Raw genomic sequence first — 17,121 nt, 5'->3', positions numbered from 1 at the left:
TCCCCCTGCTCCTCCCCACACTCCCTCGTTCTCACTCTCTCTCTAAAATAAATAAATCTTAAAATATGCTCCCAACATGAGAGTACCCAAACATATAAGTCAATTAATAACAAAGAAACTCACTGATAATAATACGATAATAGTAGGGCACTTTAACACCCCACTAAAAGCAAAGGACAGATCATCTAAGCACAAAATAAACAAGGAAACAATGGCTTTGAATGACACACTGGACCAGATGGACTTAATAGATATATTCAGAATACTTCATCCTAAAGCAGCAGAATACACATTATTTTCAAGCACATATGGAACATTCTCCAGAATTATCACATACTGGGTCACAAGTCAGCCCTCAACAAGTACAAAATATTGAGAACATACCATGCATATTTTCAGACCACAATACTATGAAACTTGAAGTCAACCACAAGAAAAAATTTGGAAAGACCATAAATATATGGAGCTTAAAGAACATCCTACTAAAGAATGAATGAGTTAACCAGGAAATTAGAGAAGAAATAAAACAGTACATGGAAGCAAATGAAAATGAAAACATGACAGTCCAAAACCTTTGGGGTATAGCAAAGGCATCCTAAGAGGGAAGTATATTACAATAGACACCTACCTCAAGAAACAAGAAAAGTCTCAAATACACATCCTAACCTTATACCTTAAGGAGCTAAAAAAGGATCAGCAAACTAAGCCTAAAGTCAGCAGAAGAAGGGAAATAATAAAGACTAGAACAGAAATAAACAATATAGAAATTTTTTAAAAAACAGTAGAACAGATTTATGGAACTAAGAGCTGGTTCTTTGAAAGAATTAATAAAATTGATATATCCTTAGCCAGATTTATCAAAAAGACAAAGGACCCAAATAAATAAAATAATGAATGAAAGAGGAGAGATCACAACACCATAGAAATACAATTATAAGAGAATATTATGCAAAATTACATGCCAATAAACTGGGAAAACTGGAAGAAATGATAAATTCCTAGGAACATACAAACTACAAAAACTGAAAGAGAAAGAAATAGAAAATTTGAACAGATCCATAGCCAGTAAAGAAATTGAATCAGTAATCAAAAATCTCCCAACCAACAGAAATCCAGGATCAGATGGCTTCATAGGCAAATTCTACCAGACTTTTAAAGGAGAGCTAATACCCGTTCTTCTCAAATTGTTCTCAAAAAACAGAAATGGAAGGAAAACTTCCAAACACATTCTATGAAGCCAGCGTTACCTTGATTCCAAATCCAGATAAATACCCCATTAAAAAGAATTACAGGCCAATATCCCTGATGAACATGGATGCAGAAATTCTCAGCAAGATACTAGCAAATCAAATCCAACAGTACATTAAAAGAATTATTCACCACAGTCAAGTGGGATTTATTCCTGGGCTGCAGGGTTGGTTCAATATTCACAAATCAATCAACCTGATACACCACATTAATAAAAGAAAGGATAAGAACCATATGATCCTCTCAATAGATGGAAAAAAGCATTTAACAAAATACAACATCTAATTTTGATAAAAACCCTCAACAAAGTAGATATGAATGGAACATACCTTAACATCATAAAAGCCATATAGGAAAGACCTACAACTAATATTATCTTCAGTGGGGAAAAACTGAGAGCTTTTCCTCTACACTGAGGAACAAGACAGATAACCACTCTCATCATTACTATTTAACATAGTGCTGGCAGTCTTAGCCTCAGCAATCAGACAACAAAAAGAAATAAAAGGCATCCAACTTGGCAAGAAAGAAGTCAAACTTCACTTTGCAGATGACATGATTCTCTATGTAGAAACCCTGAAAGACCCCATTAAAAAATTGCTAGAACTAATATATGAATTCAGCAAAGTCCCAGGATATAAAAATCAACATACAGAAATCTGTTGCATTTCTATACACCAGTAATGAAGCAGCAGAAAAAGAAATCAAGGAATTGATCCCATTGACAATTATACCAAAAACCGTAAGATAACCAGGAATGAACCTAACCAAAGAGTTAAAAGATCTGTACTCTGAAAACTATAGAACACTTGAAAGAATGATGAAATGAATGAAAGAATTTGAAGAAGACCAAAGAAATGGAAAAATACTCCATGCTCATGGATTGATTGTAAGAACAAACATTGTTAAAATGTCTATACTACACAAAGCAATCTACACATCTAATGCACTCCCTTTCAGAGTACCATCAGCATTTTTCACAGAGCTAGAACAAACCATCCTAAAATTTGCAGGGAACTACAAAAGACCCTGAATACCCAAAGCAATCCTGAAAAAGCAAAGCAAAGCTGGATGCATCACAATTCTGGACTTTAAGCTATATTAAAAGCTGTAGTCATCAAGACAGTATGGTACTGGCACAAAAACAGACACATAGATCAATGGAACAGAACAGAAAACCCAGAAATGGACCCACAACTCTATGGTCAACTAATCTTCAATAAAGCAGGAAAGAATATGCAATGGAAAAAAGACAGTTTCTTCAACACATGGTGTTGGGAAACTCGAGAGCAACATACAGAAGAATTAAACTGAACCACTTTTTTACACCACACACAAAAATAGATTCAAAATGGAAAGAAGACCTAAATGTGAGACAGGAAACCATCAAAATCCTAGAGGAGAACACAGGCAGCAACCTCTCTGCCAATGGCCATAGCAACTTCTTACTAGACATGTCACCAGAGACAAGGGAAATAAAAGAAAAAATGAACTCTTGGGACTTCATCAAGATAAGAAGCTTCCGCACAGTGAAGGAAACAATCAACAAAACTAAAAGGCAGCCTACGGAATGGGAGAAGATATTTGCAAATGACATATTGGATAAAGGGTTAGTATCCAAAATCTATAAAGAACTTATCAAATTTAACACTCCAAAAACAAATAATCCAGTTAAGAAATGGGCAGAAGACATAAATAGACATTTTCCAAAGACATCCAAAAGGCTAACACACACATGAAAAGATGCTCAACATCACTCATCATCAGGGAAATATAAATCAAAACCATGATGAGATACCACCTCATTTTAATTAACAACAAGGAAACAACAAGGTTGAAGAAAGGGGAACCCTCTTACATTGTTGGTGGGAATGCAAACTGGTGCAGCCACTCTGGAAAATAGTATGGATGTTCCTCAAAAAGTTAAAAATAGAACTACCCTATGACCCTGCAATTGCCCTACTAGGTATTTACCTAAAGGATATAAAAAATATAGATTCAAAGGGGTGTGTGCACCCCAATGTTTATAGCAACATTTTCAATAATAGCCAAACTATGGAAGAGCCCAAATGTCCAGCAACTGATGAATAGATAAAGAAGAGATGGTGTATATATATATATACACACATATATATATACACATACACATATATGTATGCGTATGTGTGTGTGTGTATATATGTGTGTGTGTGTGTGTGTATATATATATATATATATATATAATGGAATATTACTCAGCCATCAAAAAGAATGAGATCTTGCCATCTGTAATGATGTGGATAGAGTTAGTGTATTATGCTAAGTGAAATAAGTCAGTCAGAGAAAGACAAATACCATATGATTTCACTCATATGTGGAATTTAAGAAACAAAACAGATGAATACATGAATATATGGGAAAAGAGAGAAGGAAACAAACCATAAGAAACTCAACCATAGAGAACAAACTGAGGATTGATAGAGGGAAGCGGGTGGGGAATGGGCTAGATGGGTGATGGGGATTAAGGAGGGCACTTGTTATGATGAGCACTGGGTGTTGTATGTAAGTGATGAATTGCTGAATTCTACTCCAGAAACCAATATTGCACTGATGTTAACTAACTAGAATTTAAATAAAAATTAAAAAGACAAAAAAAGAAATCTTTCAGAAGGTTGAGAAAAAAGGTAAAGAGATGAAAATAGGAAAGATAAAAATGAGAGAACAGTGTAAGAGATCTAACTTCAGAATATTAGTTCCACAAAGAGTAACTGAGAAAATGGAGAAGAGGAAATGAAATGAAATAATTTGAGATAATTTCCCAGAATTGAAATGCATGAATTACCAGACTGAAACCGCGCATCAGGTGTCCTGTATACAATGGATAAAAGCAGACCTATCACAAGATATAGCACTGTAAAATTTAGGACATTAAGTATAATAATCATAAAAAGATTCTATAATATTCAAGAGAAAGGAGAGAAAAATAAGATAAAGTGAGCAAGAGAAACCAAAACTCGGGAACATTTTGGCCTCCTCAACAGTAACACTGGAAGCAAGAAGAAAATAGAGCAATGCCTTCAAAACTCTTCTAATTCTTCAAAAATTACTTCTAACCTAGAATTCTGTATTTAGACTAACTCTTAATCCAGTAAGAGAAAAGACATGTGAATCTTAAGAAGTTTACCTTTTTTGCACGTTTTTCAAGAAGCTACAGGGGGATGTGACTATGCCACTATCATTAAATCTTCAAAGAGAATGCTGAGTTATTCTAACTCATACTTGATTTTATCTTTACCACATATTGATGAAGTTCCCAACTGCTTTATTTCCTAGATCATTTTACCACACAAAAGTTCTTTGACCTACTACAAAAACCAGAAGAAAGCCATAGTGAAACCCAAGGCAGAAAATACAGTGTCTATTCCTTCTACTATGTTTCCGTGGGACCTATAGTAACCTGTCCATATTACAACCTGCCAGGGGTCCCAACTGCTGTGAGCCCTGTCTCTCCTTTATCCAGAAGGGACTCTTAGAACCTTTCACTGAAGCAGAATTTGATAGGGACTCAGAGAGACTGCCCTGCTGCCCTTCCCGTGGGCCTCTTGCCATTCCTTATAGAGGTGCCACCCACATGACTCTCAGCCTCCACGGGTAGCAACAACCTGACCTCTTCATGAGAGGACATCATGCCAGCCAATACAGTGCTGGACACATTTTGTCACGTGCCACTTGCTATAAGCATCAAGACAAGTGGACAGTGCTTGTAGTACGTTTTCTATTGAATAATAATGGCTAACAAATAGCAGTTATTGCGAGCCAACCCTTGTTCTGAGATTCTTACAGATATAACTTTGCCTCCTTTATGGATAATATTATAGATAATAATAAACATGGGATTATCATAGGTGGCTTCCCCATGTACATTCCCCTTGGCCTTTATCATATACTCCATCTTTTCCCAACTTACTGTCTTCCTCTGAGAGCAGGCACAACCTGGGTGCAAATATTTTTCTTACCAGGTCTTGGAAAAGTCAGGCAGAGGAAGAGATTAGTATTAATCATTTAAAATATTCTCAGTGTATTTCATTTCTGTATGGTTTTCTCCATGTTCCTTTACTTAGACTGAATTTTCTAACTTCAACATTTTCCAACCCAACAGGAACAAGCAGAAAACCTGACCAAAAAAGCATCCGCGTTCTGATCAGACACATAAATGAGTTTATAGAATAATCTTTTCCAAGAGGAAGATAGAGTAGTTTTATTCAATTAGTCTAATAGCAAAGTAGGTGTGAGTGAACTCTGGTTCTCTAATATAAATTAGTAAATAATATAGTTTAGCCTTACCTTTTTGTGAATATTTAGAATTCTAACCACTTCCCTATTCATCCAACTTCTTCCCCCTTGCAAACATATTCCATATCTAATGCTTTTATCTCAGCTTTATTAATAGCTACTTCATGTCTTTATTTACCCATCGGGGCTGATGTCCTTCTGGACTAGAGACTGAAGCAGGAGGGAACTGTAATTTGAGGAACTGATCAATCTACTACCATGAATACAGAGTTGTGTTAGTCGCACTTTCTTCCCTTGTTTTTTTCACTTCACAGGATGTGACAAGCCCCTCTTAACATATTCTCAATATAACTAGACCAACATTGCTTATTTGAGTCTATGTGATTGGAACTCAAGCTGACAAAGTGAGCTGACAGAAAAATAATAATAATAATTTTATTTTATTCTCCCTACCCTACAACAACCTCCAATCCCAGATAATACCAACGGTGGTAACTACAACAATCATCGTGCATGAGCATGTGGAACAATCATTTTACATTTACTGTTTCATTTAATCCCCACATCTATCCTGTTAAGAAAGGTATTATGGGCAATCCTAATTTTACTGATAAGAAAACTGAGGATCAGGGAGAGAGTCGCCACATGTCATACACGGTTAGAAGAAGCCAGGATTCAGACCCAAACTATGAACTCAAAGTATGAACTCAAAGCATGAACTCACAGTCACTACACTCCATAACCTACGAGAACATACTATTTTTTTTTTTTACTTCCAGAGAATTCTTTGTCACTTTGATCTACCCAATAGCAAAATGCAATCCTAAACAACCCTATCCTCATAAATCTTTTTATCCATTCCTAGCCTATCATTTCTTTAGCATTCTTAGCCATGAAACTCCCCTATACACAAATATTCTTTATAATCGATAGGGAAAAAAAATCGAAGAGCAACTTGAAGCCATTCCAAAGGACACTACGAATTTCCATGGAGGGCACGTGAAGATTTACCGTTTCCTTTTCCTCCAACGAAGAGCGCAGGCCCACAATCTCCTGATGCTGCCAGTCATCAAGGCATTTTCCCTTTCTAGAATTTCTAGCATTCTTTAGACGGTGGTTAGGGTTCTCTTTATTATATATCCCCTTACTACTTCCCAGTACTATAGATCCGGCACTTGTATCTGCGCATGCGCGTGCGTGGGTTCGTGCGTGGGTGCGTGCGTGTGTGTGTGTGTGTGTGTGCGCGCGCGCGCGCGCGTGCGTGCGTACGTCCCGGGCACGAGAGCTCTTTCCCGGAAGGCTCATGGAAAAACAGCGTGGAAGAAAAACCCGAGGGCCAACCTACTCAAGTGTAAACGTACATCTGCACAGAGGCACCACCAGATCAAACAAGTAGACCGCGCTTTCAAGCTTTGCGGACATGAACCTCAGATCATGTAAATACGGCACACGCTCCTGTCACCGGGAGGCAAACAGACACCACTAAAAGGCAAGTCCCTTGATTCATTTCACTGACCAAACAGAATCAAAGGTTTTGCCCCAACCAGCAAATGTAAAATATGTTTTGAGGCCCACGGCTCTGGTGAGCTGTCATATGAAATGAATTACCAGGGCTCAAAGGCGAGCTGTGAGAGAAACCACGGTGGAGCCTCAGCCAACCTGGAGAGCCAGGAAGCCACTGTGCAGGGCAGACATGGTGCGAATTGTTGCTGGGCTGCACGTTAGTGCTTCAACCACACCGCAGTGCCTCGTGAACTGGAAAACAGCAAAACGGTTCACAGTTCAAATGAGCTCTGGGAACTCAAGATCTTTCTGGAAAACCTGCTAAGCTTGGTGTGCATGCAGGTATTTCCGAACTCATCCAGCTGTAATTAAAATTCATATTTCCAGTCTGTGTTCACCCAAACAATGTTGAGTCAAACCACAAGAAAATCTGTTATCACTCAAATGGGTACATATTTTTCATACAACTGAAATATTATATAAAATCATGAACTGTTAGATATAAAAGTAAAAATTGAATGCAGACACCAATCCCCATGCTACCTTTATCTCACCTTCCCAGGGATGTGAAACATAGGTCACAGCTGCATCATCAGGGCATGCGCCTCGAGATCAAAGCCTTTGACTCTGGAGAAGTATTCGTGTTAGCCTGATCCACAAACCACGCTTTGTGCCCCTCCCCTTGTCCTCGTTCACGCCAACGTTATAAAAAGTAATGTGTTTGAATGATGTTTTAAAGTGCTCTATGCAATTAACTTTGAAAGCAAGGGGGCTAGTTTTCCTTCAGTGTACGTATGAAACTCCCAATAAATTTAAGGTCTTTGGGTATGTTTGGGGGAGGGAAAGATTAAAAAGAGGAAAGTTTTTGAAAGGAACAAACACTTCAAAAAGGTAAACCTGAGGTGTTTTTCCCCCTTGTAATATGAAAAATGCTTTTATAGTTGGAAAATGTCTACAGATCATTTCTACCCAATTTGCATCTCACCTTCCCAAGAAAAGTACCCCTTTCTGTAATTATCGCAAAGTATTACAAACTGCCCTCACCTTGCCCCGTGTGTTAGTGATTGGAAAACATATGCTGCTCTTTACTTTCTGTTAGCCGCCCCTCAAATGCAGAATTTTGCACCAAGTGTCTATTATGTGGATGTTTCTATTCATTTTAAAACACTCCTCTGAGTGCCTTGGTTTGCTTACTATGCTCTTAAGAAAAACAAAAGCATATAATCCTGAGTCTGATTCAAAACCAAGACACATATATAGTACATGTTGTTCAGATAGTGGTTTGGCCAAGTAGCACATCCTTTTTCAATTTGTAAAGCAGCATTATCAACAGCCTCTGGGTGTATTAACAAAGCAATGAGTAACATTCACTGACAGCAGTAAATAAAATGCAGGAAAACCAATAAATTCAGACAGCAACATCACCAAAAGAGAGTCTCAGGAGTGCTTCTCAAATATCAAGCCATTCATACCCTGAGCACACAGAAAATTCTACACTTCCAACACTATACCCTTGATTGAGAATGTTCCTGGCTAAGGAAAATGGGTAGAGCAGGATAAATTAACTAGTGATGAATAAATCACAGTGCCTGGCACCTAGTGGGCTTGGTAGCTAATAAAATCATTTCACATGGTACGAGTGTGTTAGGTAACTCACAGGCCTGATGCCAGGGAGTCACTCCAGGTACATTAAAGGAAGCAACTCTCACTGCCTACCACAAGTACTGTTCTAAGACATCCTTTTCTCCTTTTATTTATTTATTTTTAATTTCACACTTGCCTCTACTTTAGGCCTTTAAGATACAGGACTGCTGGGTTCTACTAGTTGAGTTTTTGGATTAAACATTTACTAACCACTATATGTGATACAGAATGAAACCTCGTGGTTCATGCAAGAAACTGAGGCTAAATTAATTCCCCAAAGTTTGGTAGTCCTCTTCATGCGTTCAGGGCTAGAAGTTACTCAGGTCCTAGAAAAAGTCATTTACAGAGTAGAGTCATTAAAAGGGTCCTGCATTGATTTAACGTTCTGTTCTAACGTAAAGTATGTGAATGCACAAGAGATCCTCTCCTCTGCAACCTTTATCTTACTGACTCCCGGCAGAGCCAACATGCTACGGGCTCGCTGTGAAACACTGAGATGCCAACAGCCTGCCAAACGTTATGACTGGTACATTTCACACTCACAGTTCATTAGTTTATGTAATATGAAATTATATAACTGGCATCAATGGTTTGGGAATAAAGGCAACTGACTTGGAAAGCCAGAGGAGGGGGAACCACAGAGCAAAAACAAGATCTGAGGGATAATGGGCAAAATGCAGGTCCGGTTTGGGCAGGTATCAGGCCAAAGGGCTGCTTTCCAAGGGAACCATGTGAGGCGTGGTGGCAAGGGCTGATGCCAAGTGAAGCCTGGGCCATTGGTGCCCATAGGGGTCTACCGGAGATGAGGTGGGGACTGCAGCAAATACTGACAGGGCTAGCCTGACCTTAGGGCCAAAATTCCTGCTTCCTCATTCCTCCCAAACGAACCAGGGCTAGGCTCCAGGGAATAGAAGCCAGAACCAGACTTTAGAACTGGCGAAATAATCACCATGATAATGAATACCACTTATGGAGCTCTCACTTTGTACAGAGCATGGGTTTATGTGATTCAACTGCATAACCTGTATGAAGCCAAGCGGCCTCGTGGTCTAGTCCTGACATGGAAATGCAGTCAGACACAAAAGCCTGGCAACCAAAGAGCAGTTGAAAGTAATTTTAATCCTAGTTGCACTCTTTCTTGAAAACAGCACAATCGTGCACTGTTAAACTTCTTTAAAATCCTCTTATCTTTTTTTATACTCAGTACATCTGTCTCACCCTAAACTTGCTCCTAAAATAACCCCCCCATTCCAACTTTTCCAAACTTTATTCAAAACAGAGTGGAAGCTCTTCCCTCTCTCCACCTTCCTCCTTTCCTTCCCTACGTGTTGTTTCTTTCTCTCCTACAAGGAATCCTCCACCTTTCTGGTGTGAATTCTCCCCGCCTGTGCTTCTGCAGTTTTTCCTCTCTCATCCTACATGGTCGGATCCAAACAAGGCTCAGGGAACAGTCATACAAAATGGGAAGAGGAGAGCAGGGGAAGATCAAAGGATGTAAAGACAGGAAGAAGCAATGAATACAGGTGTTCACACGTTTTTTCACGGTCTTTATTATAATCTCACTCATCTTCACAAGAAGTCTCAGAGGCAGGTAATCCTCTTAAACTTAGAGGAAGATCGGGTTTAGAGGTTCAGTAACCCAACCAATGAGTGAAAGAGTCAGGATACAAATCCAAGGAGCTATGACCCCAAAACCCAGCTCCTTGACTACTGTTTGCCTTTCCTAGAAAGCAGCTGAACTGCATAAGGCAAGGGTCTAGTTCCCTGCTCAGATAGCCTGGGTTCGCAGCTAGAATTCTATTTCACCTCTTGCTAGATTTAAAAAATATCAACAACAGAATCTACTGGAGGAGAGACCAAGGACCAGTGCCAAAGCAGGGCAGGCTGGCCTTGTGGGATAGACATTAGCTGGGCTTGTTGGAACTGGCAATCTATGTTCCTCCAACTTGCTGAACAACATATACAGAGAACTCAGACAGTAGAAAACCTATACATCCCATTTGCCTGTGGAAATCAAGCTTTTCATGTAGCCTCAGGCCCTCCCTCATTCAGGGCCCAGAAAAGCATACAGGTAACTGACATTACTCATTATAATAGCATGGCTGTAATAAAAAATTAATATAGTAGTAAATATTATCTATTAAAGTGACTCAGGCTGTTGGAAGAGTTTAATGCTCTATTTCTAAAACAATAGAATCAATGAGGGAACTGATGAATTCTTTTGAATCATCATCTACTTCGGAGAAGGAAGGAGAAAATGCGTTATGTAAAGGGAAATTATTAATAATTTCTTTTAAAATCCTCAAGGGATTATTAATTTACTCAAAAAATTGGAATGTTTTGTTTTGATTAAAGAACCAATTTAAAGCTTGGAAAGCAGAATTGAAAGAAAAAAAGAGGTCCATCTGAGAATAGAGAAGTATTAATATCAGGCTCCTTGGCGTCAAGAGTGGGACTGCTCTTTTTATTGATTTTGTAATGACTCAAAGGAGCAAAATCTCCACATTTATAGCTCCTACTCAATACTCAAGAGTGACCAAAGGTTATAGGGATGGAGGTGGACAACTAAAATGCGTGCACGTGAAAAAAGAGTGGTGGGTGAAAGTCCGTGTTAAGTATATATTTAGAAGAAATAGTCTAAGCTTCGTATCTGCTTTAGCGGCTTTTATAGGACAGTACAATGAGGTATAAGCAAATAAATAAGTTGATAAAAATATGGAATTATAGATCAAGAGTTAAAAGTTGCAAGCTAGAAAAGGGATTTAAGGTTGAATTATAATACCGAGACATCTAAGCCACGTGTTACAGTAATCAAGGAGAGACCAAGGAAAGCTGGCTACTCTGTTCTTCCTTCTCATTATTTTTCTACTTTTGCTCTTTCTGCAGAGAGAGAGAGAGAGAGAGAATGAGAATATAAGTTAAATAAATATGTTCATAGAGTTGTATGTGTCTGCATGTTTGTGTGCATAAAATTGCCTAGCAATCTTATATTGACCTATGTTCCCATGGTCACATCCTGGACCTTGTCAATAATCAAGACAACTTCATCTGTAGATAAAATCTGTATCTTAAACTCCAGATAATCCATTCTCAGACTTTAATGTCCTATTTTTCAACTTCTTCTTGAGCTTCAATTCCGCTAACATTGTTTTCTCACTTCACAGAGATCTCCCTTTCTAATTCTTCCAGACGATCTCCCAGATTATCAGTAGCCTTCTGTTTGTACTTCCCTTCTAGCCCAGCTCAAACTACATGGCTATTCAAATGAACGGCAACCGTACAACCTATTTCCTCCATCTTACACTTCGGTTACTGAGCAAAACACTCAGTAATGCTGTTAAAAGGTAAACTGAGGCATGCTTCAAACCAGGCAGTACCAAACTGAAAGTGGTTAGGAGTGCTCCACCTCCAGGAGCTAAGGGAAGGTTTTTAATAAAGAAGATACAAAAGGAAAGCAAGGAAATTATTTGATTGGCAGGTAAGGTAAGCAGTCGCCTTATATGGGAGAGCCTCGTTGACCATTTGTAATTAGTTGGCCTCAGGTTTCATTTTCTTAGATTGAAGTGTGTTGACTCTGGGTTAGATTTTGGTTTGCTTACATCAGCCCTCAAAGCTTTAGAGCCACCTTGTCTATTGGCCTCCTTTTTTAATTACTTTAACAATGCAAAACTCCCAAGGCAGGAGCTCCCCCAAACAGCCCTCATTCCCTTACTCAGAAGAGAGTATTTCCTTTCTTGAATCTCAGAAAACGGATCATGCCTTATTCCCTTTGCTCTCTAGAATTTCACCCCTTGTTGGTGAACTTCACAATTTAGGACACTACTCTGGACGCAGTACGAATGTTTGATTGGGGACCAGGCAAGAGAGGGTGCAAGGACAGTGGGGAGACCGCTGTAGGCTTACAGGGGTGGTGACAATGAGTGAGTGTAGGCAGTTGAATTGCAAAGATATGGTAATTGTTGGATGGAATGCAGGGGAGATGAGGTGGGAGTGAGTGTGAGGTGAGGAGATTTCTGGCTTGAGCAACTAAGTGGTGATATCTTCACTGATATAGGAGAATATTGGCGGGGGGGGGGATCCCAGGTTTAGATAGAAGAAAAAAAAAAAGAAATTTCACCTGTAACATATTAAATTCAAGACAGTTCTGAGGCTGCCTAGTGGAGATGTCTAAGAAGCACTGGATATGAGGTGTGCTCTCCAGAAGAAGGTTCTGAGGTGAAGACAAAAATTGAGAGGATGGCTCCATATAAATGATATTTGAAGGCAGGTAGTGAAAGAAACCCTTTAGGGAAAGAAAACAGAATGAAGACAGAAGAGGAATTTGTTCTAAGGAGCTCTAACAATTTATGGAGGGGAGGAGGAGAAAGAACCATCCCTGAAGAGTCAGAAGATGAGGACAAATGGGTATAAGGACAGTGTGATATAAGAAACCAATGGCATAGACCATTTCAAAGAGGAGAAAATGATCAGTTATATCAAACATTGTTAAGGAGTCAAATAAGATGAGTAAAAAAAGTCTACTGTTCTTGGCAAGATGAAAGTTTTTGATGACCTCAAAAGGGCTGTTTCAGTGGAGAGATGAAGTCAAAAGCCAAACTGGAGTCAGCTCAATAGAACTTATGACTGGAGAGAGAGTCCAGAAAACACTTTAAAGAAGTCTGGCTAGGGATGCCTAGTGGCTCAATTGGTTAAGCATCCACTTTTGATTTCTGCTCAGGTCACTCTTTCAGGGTGGTGAGATGGAGGCCTGCGTGGGACTCCACACTGAGCCTGCAGCCTGCTTAAGATTCTGTCTCCCTCTCCCACTGCCCCTCCCCCCCTTTCTCTCTTAATAACAATTTTTTAAAAATAAAGAAATTTGCTATGAAGAGAGGAAAAGGAATCACAGTGGCAGTGGGAACAGGGGGTAGGGAGGTTAAGATACAAAGACATGGTTTAAATGATGATGGGATGGAATCAGTAGAAGAGAGAGGTTAAAGATAAAGTAAGAAGGAACTGGTACATGGTTGTAAAATGTCCTAAAGAGAAGGAGAATGGATAGAAAACACAAGTGGCGTGGTGGACCTTGGGTAGTAGGAGAGAGACGTCCATTAAGGCTGGAAGGAAGAAGAAAAAGGTGTGGTAAGATGCAGGTAGTATTGCAGATTTGGTTGGAGTAATTCCTATCTGATGACTTCTATCAAGTTTATGAAGGAGCCCTTCCACATTATCTGTTGAGAATGGGAGTTTTAAGGAAGAGTTGGAGATTGGAGAAGAATGAAGAAGACTTGAAATAGGCCTTGACAAGGGTAAGAAAGTGACGTACTTAGAGAGAGACATATTTAAATTGCTGAGCAGTGATGAAAATCCAGTAGAGGTTGGATTTATATTGTATTCATCTGCCTGCCTCCAGGAGGGCTCAGTTATTGGTGGGGGAATGGGAGGAAGACAGAGCTCGATTTATGCACAGTTACAGTTACAGTTTTGCCAGATGGATGTCATGAGGAGGTTTAAGACACTGGTAAGAGAATGCCAGTGAAAAGATGGACTGTGGAATCTAAACCAGTTCTTGAGGAGGAGAAGACAGGAGATGCTTAGAGAAAAAAATATACAGGCCAGTGGACTAGAGATCATGAAGAAGACAAACAAGTAGGAGCTATTCAATGGCAAAATCACAGAAGAAACAGTGGTCAGAGAGTTTGGAGATGGGACTGGTAGAGTGATGAAAAATAAGGACCAGGCTGTGACCCTGGAAGTGGGGTGCTGATGGGTGGTGACGATCATGGACAATGAGGAGGTCGAGGACCTGAGAAGCCAGACATCCTTCAGTAACTCAATTTTATCAGGGTTTTCTTATCTACAACCTTCCAAATGTTTTATATTTTTCCTTTCTTATTTCAACCATTAATCCACCTGGACATGATGTTAATGTATGATGGGAGATTGTCATCTTTATTTTCTTTTATTTGGATAACCAGGTATCCTGGGGCCATTTGTTGAATGGTTTAACCCCCAAATGACCTTCAAATTCATTCTGGCTGCACTATGCCTGGGTGCTCCTGTATACAGTCCTCATCACCTCTGACCCAAAGGACTGTAGGATCCTTCAGTTCTTTTCTCTACACCCATACTCTGCATGGTGCTTTGAAAGTTATCTTTCTAAAATACAAATGTGACCATGCCACTCTCCTGATTAAAGTATTTAAATAACTTCTTTCTATTACCTACAGAATGAAAGTCCGACCCCTAATCCCGCCATATTTAAGATGTTTCACAACATTTCTCTTTACAATATCTCTTTGCTTGTCAAGTCATCCTTCTTTTCTTTCACTATCAACATTTGTACCCAAATGGTACTGTGTAGAAAATATACAACTCAAATTAAATTTTCAAATCCTTTGTCAGAACTACTCATCAGAATCATGTGATAGATTTTTAAAGTTCTAATTCATTTTTATGACATTTGGCATCTACTATGTATCAGGCACAATATGGTATTATAAATTTCAGAGTTTACAATCAAAAGGACAGAAAACATTAATCCAAGTATCTGTTTAAAAGGGAAAATATAAGGGTGCTCTGGCTGGCTCAGGTGGCAGAGTATGCAACTCTTGAACTCAGGGTCATGAGTTTGAGTCCCTTGTTGAGATTACTTAAATAAATAAAGAACAAAACTTAAAAAAAATAAAAGGGAAGATACAAGGATAGTAATAGGCATTTGAGTAAACTGCTGGGAGAGTTCTGATGAGGGAGAAATAGCAATCTTATTTGAGGGAAATCAATAGAGGTTTTGTGGAAAAGTTAAGTAGGTTGTGAAAGATGGATAAAATTTAGAAAGTCAGAGAAGAGGCTGATAGAGACTTCTGGAAGAGGGATAGCATCAACAAAAGCAAAAGAAATGAGGAAGTGTGTGACCTTGGTGTACAGGATACAGCAAGAGAAAGATGCATGGCTAGAAAGGTAAACTGAGGCCAGGGCACAAATATCCTTTAAAGGACAAATTAACAGACTGGGCTGTAGTTATTTAGCACTGGGAGTCAATGCAGTTAGGGGACTGACATAATTAGGTTGTGACATGATCAGGTGGGTTGGAATACAGAGAAATTAAATCTAAGGGCACACCCTAATAGTCTAGGCATGGTATGCTGTTGGCTTGGCCTGGAGGCAGAAAAGCCAGAAAGAATGAATGCAAGAGAAATTTCAAAGCAGGATCCAGAGCAGTGAGATGACAAAAAGAAAAAATAAAAAAAATAAAAAAAAAAAGCTGGGGCGCCTGGGTGGCTTAGTGGGTTAAGCCTCTGCCTTTGGCTCCAGTCATGATCCCGGGGGCCTGGAATCGAGCAGGGAGCCTGCTTCCCCCTCTCTCTCTGCCTGCCTCTCTCTCTCTGCCTACTTGTGATCTCTGTCAAATAAATAAATAAAATCTTTAAAAAAAAAAAAAAAAAGAGGGCGAAACAGGCCTAGCTCGGCTCCAAAAAATAAAAAGGTAAGTGTTTCAAGAGAAATCCCTGCACCTGGTTAAGTACCATTTATATTTGCATTTGCCTAAAAAGAGTTTCTTGTACTTTTTCTTTTGGTAACTTTTAAAAGACATTTAATACTGAAAATTGTTTTCAAAGCCTAACTTTATGCCTTGAGGTTAATTTAATTAATTAATTTATACTTGTTTCCCTTTTTGTCCTCTTTTACATGTCACAGCTTCTGCTGGATATGGTTGGGTCGCCAGACCAGGACCTCCAGGAAGCTGCTGCCGGTTGTATAGCCAACATACGCAGACTGGCTCTTGCTACAGAAAAGGCAAGATACACTTGAAATGTGAACAGACGTTACCAGCTACCAAATTTTACGTGACAGAGAACCAGGCAGTCCCATGGCCAGGGAGCCTAGACCAGGAAGCATTGACCAGCAAATGCTTTACAAACGGATAAATGTCTGGATGAAAACACAGGAACTAAAAAGGCAAAGGGTGCTATTCACCCCCAAATTGCATAGGTATTTGTGTCCTGTTTAATATTTTAGGGATATGCCATATAAAGAAATGTAAAACCAATAAATTTGTGATAGTTTTCCAAGATTTGAATACATATACAAATACATATACAAGATTTGATACATATACATGTATATGTATACAAGACATATACTTATTTTGGGAATGCTTTTGTATTTGTGATGATTTTAATAAAAAATATGGCTTTCCCAGTGTGCAGTTCAACAGTCATTCGAGCATGTCTTAAGAATTCCCCTTCTGTTAAACCTATCTGACTTCTCTGTCATTATGGTTTTGTCTGTTTGATCACTTGCAACCCACGGGAGAGCGCTAAGGAGACGTGCTGATTTCACGAACTGTTATTAAATAGAATTTAGAGTCAAGCAGCGGGACCTAGAGAGATCATCCTGAGGTCATCCTATCAAACACTGGAGAAGATAATGTGTGACTCTCACTGTACCAGATAATGCAAATCACAAAAACAT

The 17,121-nt window shown here is 39.1% G+C and overlaps 1 protein-coding gene across 1 annotated transcript in view; it reads left to right on the top strand.

Annotated features, from left to right (window-relative positions):
- ODAD2 (outer dynein arm docking complex subunit 2) overlaps nucleotides 1–16,845 on the top strand; it is a gene marked incomplete at its 5' end in the record, with an annotated part of 176,018 nt that extends 159,173 nt beyond the window's left edge. The window contains one exon of the mRNA XM_080812154.1: nucleotides 16,345–16,845. Within this exon, the coding sequence (XP_080668280.1) occupies nucleotides 16,345–16,458 (114 nt within the window). The 3' untranslated portion in view covers nucleotides 16,459–16,845. The remainder of the gene's footprint in view (nucleotides 1–16,344) is intronic.
- Nucleotides 16,846–17,121: the final 276 nt, after the last annotated feature.

This window comes from Martes martes (assembly GCF_963455335.1).
Source record: "Martes martes genome assembly, chromosome: 8".
Lineage (NCBI taxonomy): Eukaryota > Metazoa > Chordata > Mammalia > Carnivora > Mustelidae > Martes > Martes martes.
This window is presented reverse-complemented; position numbering and strand designations above follow the sequence as displayed.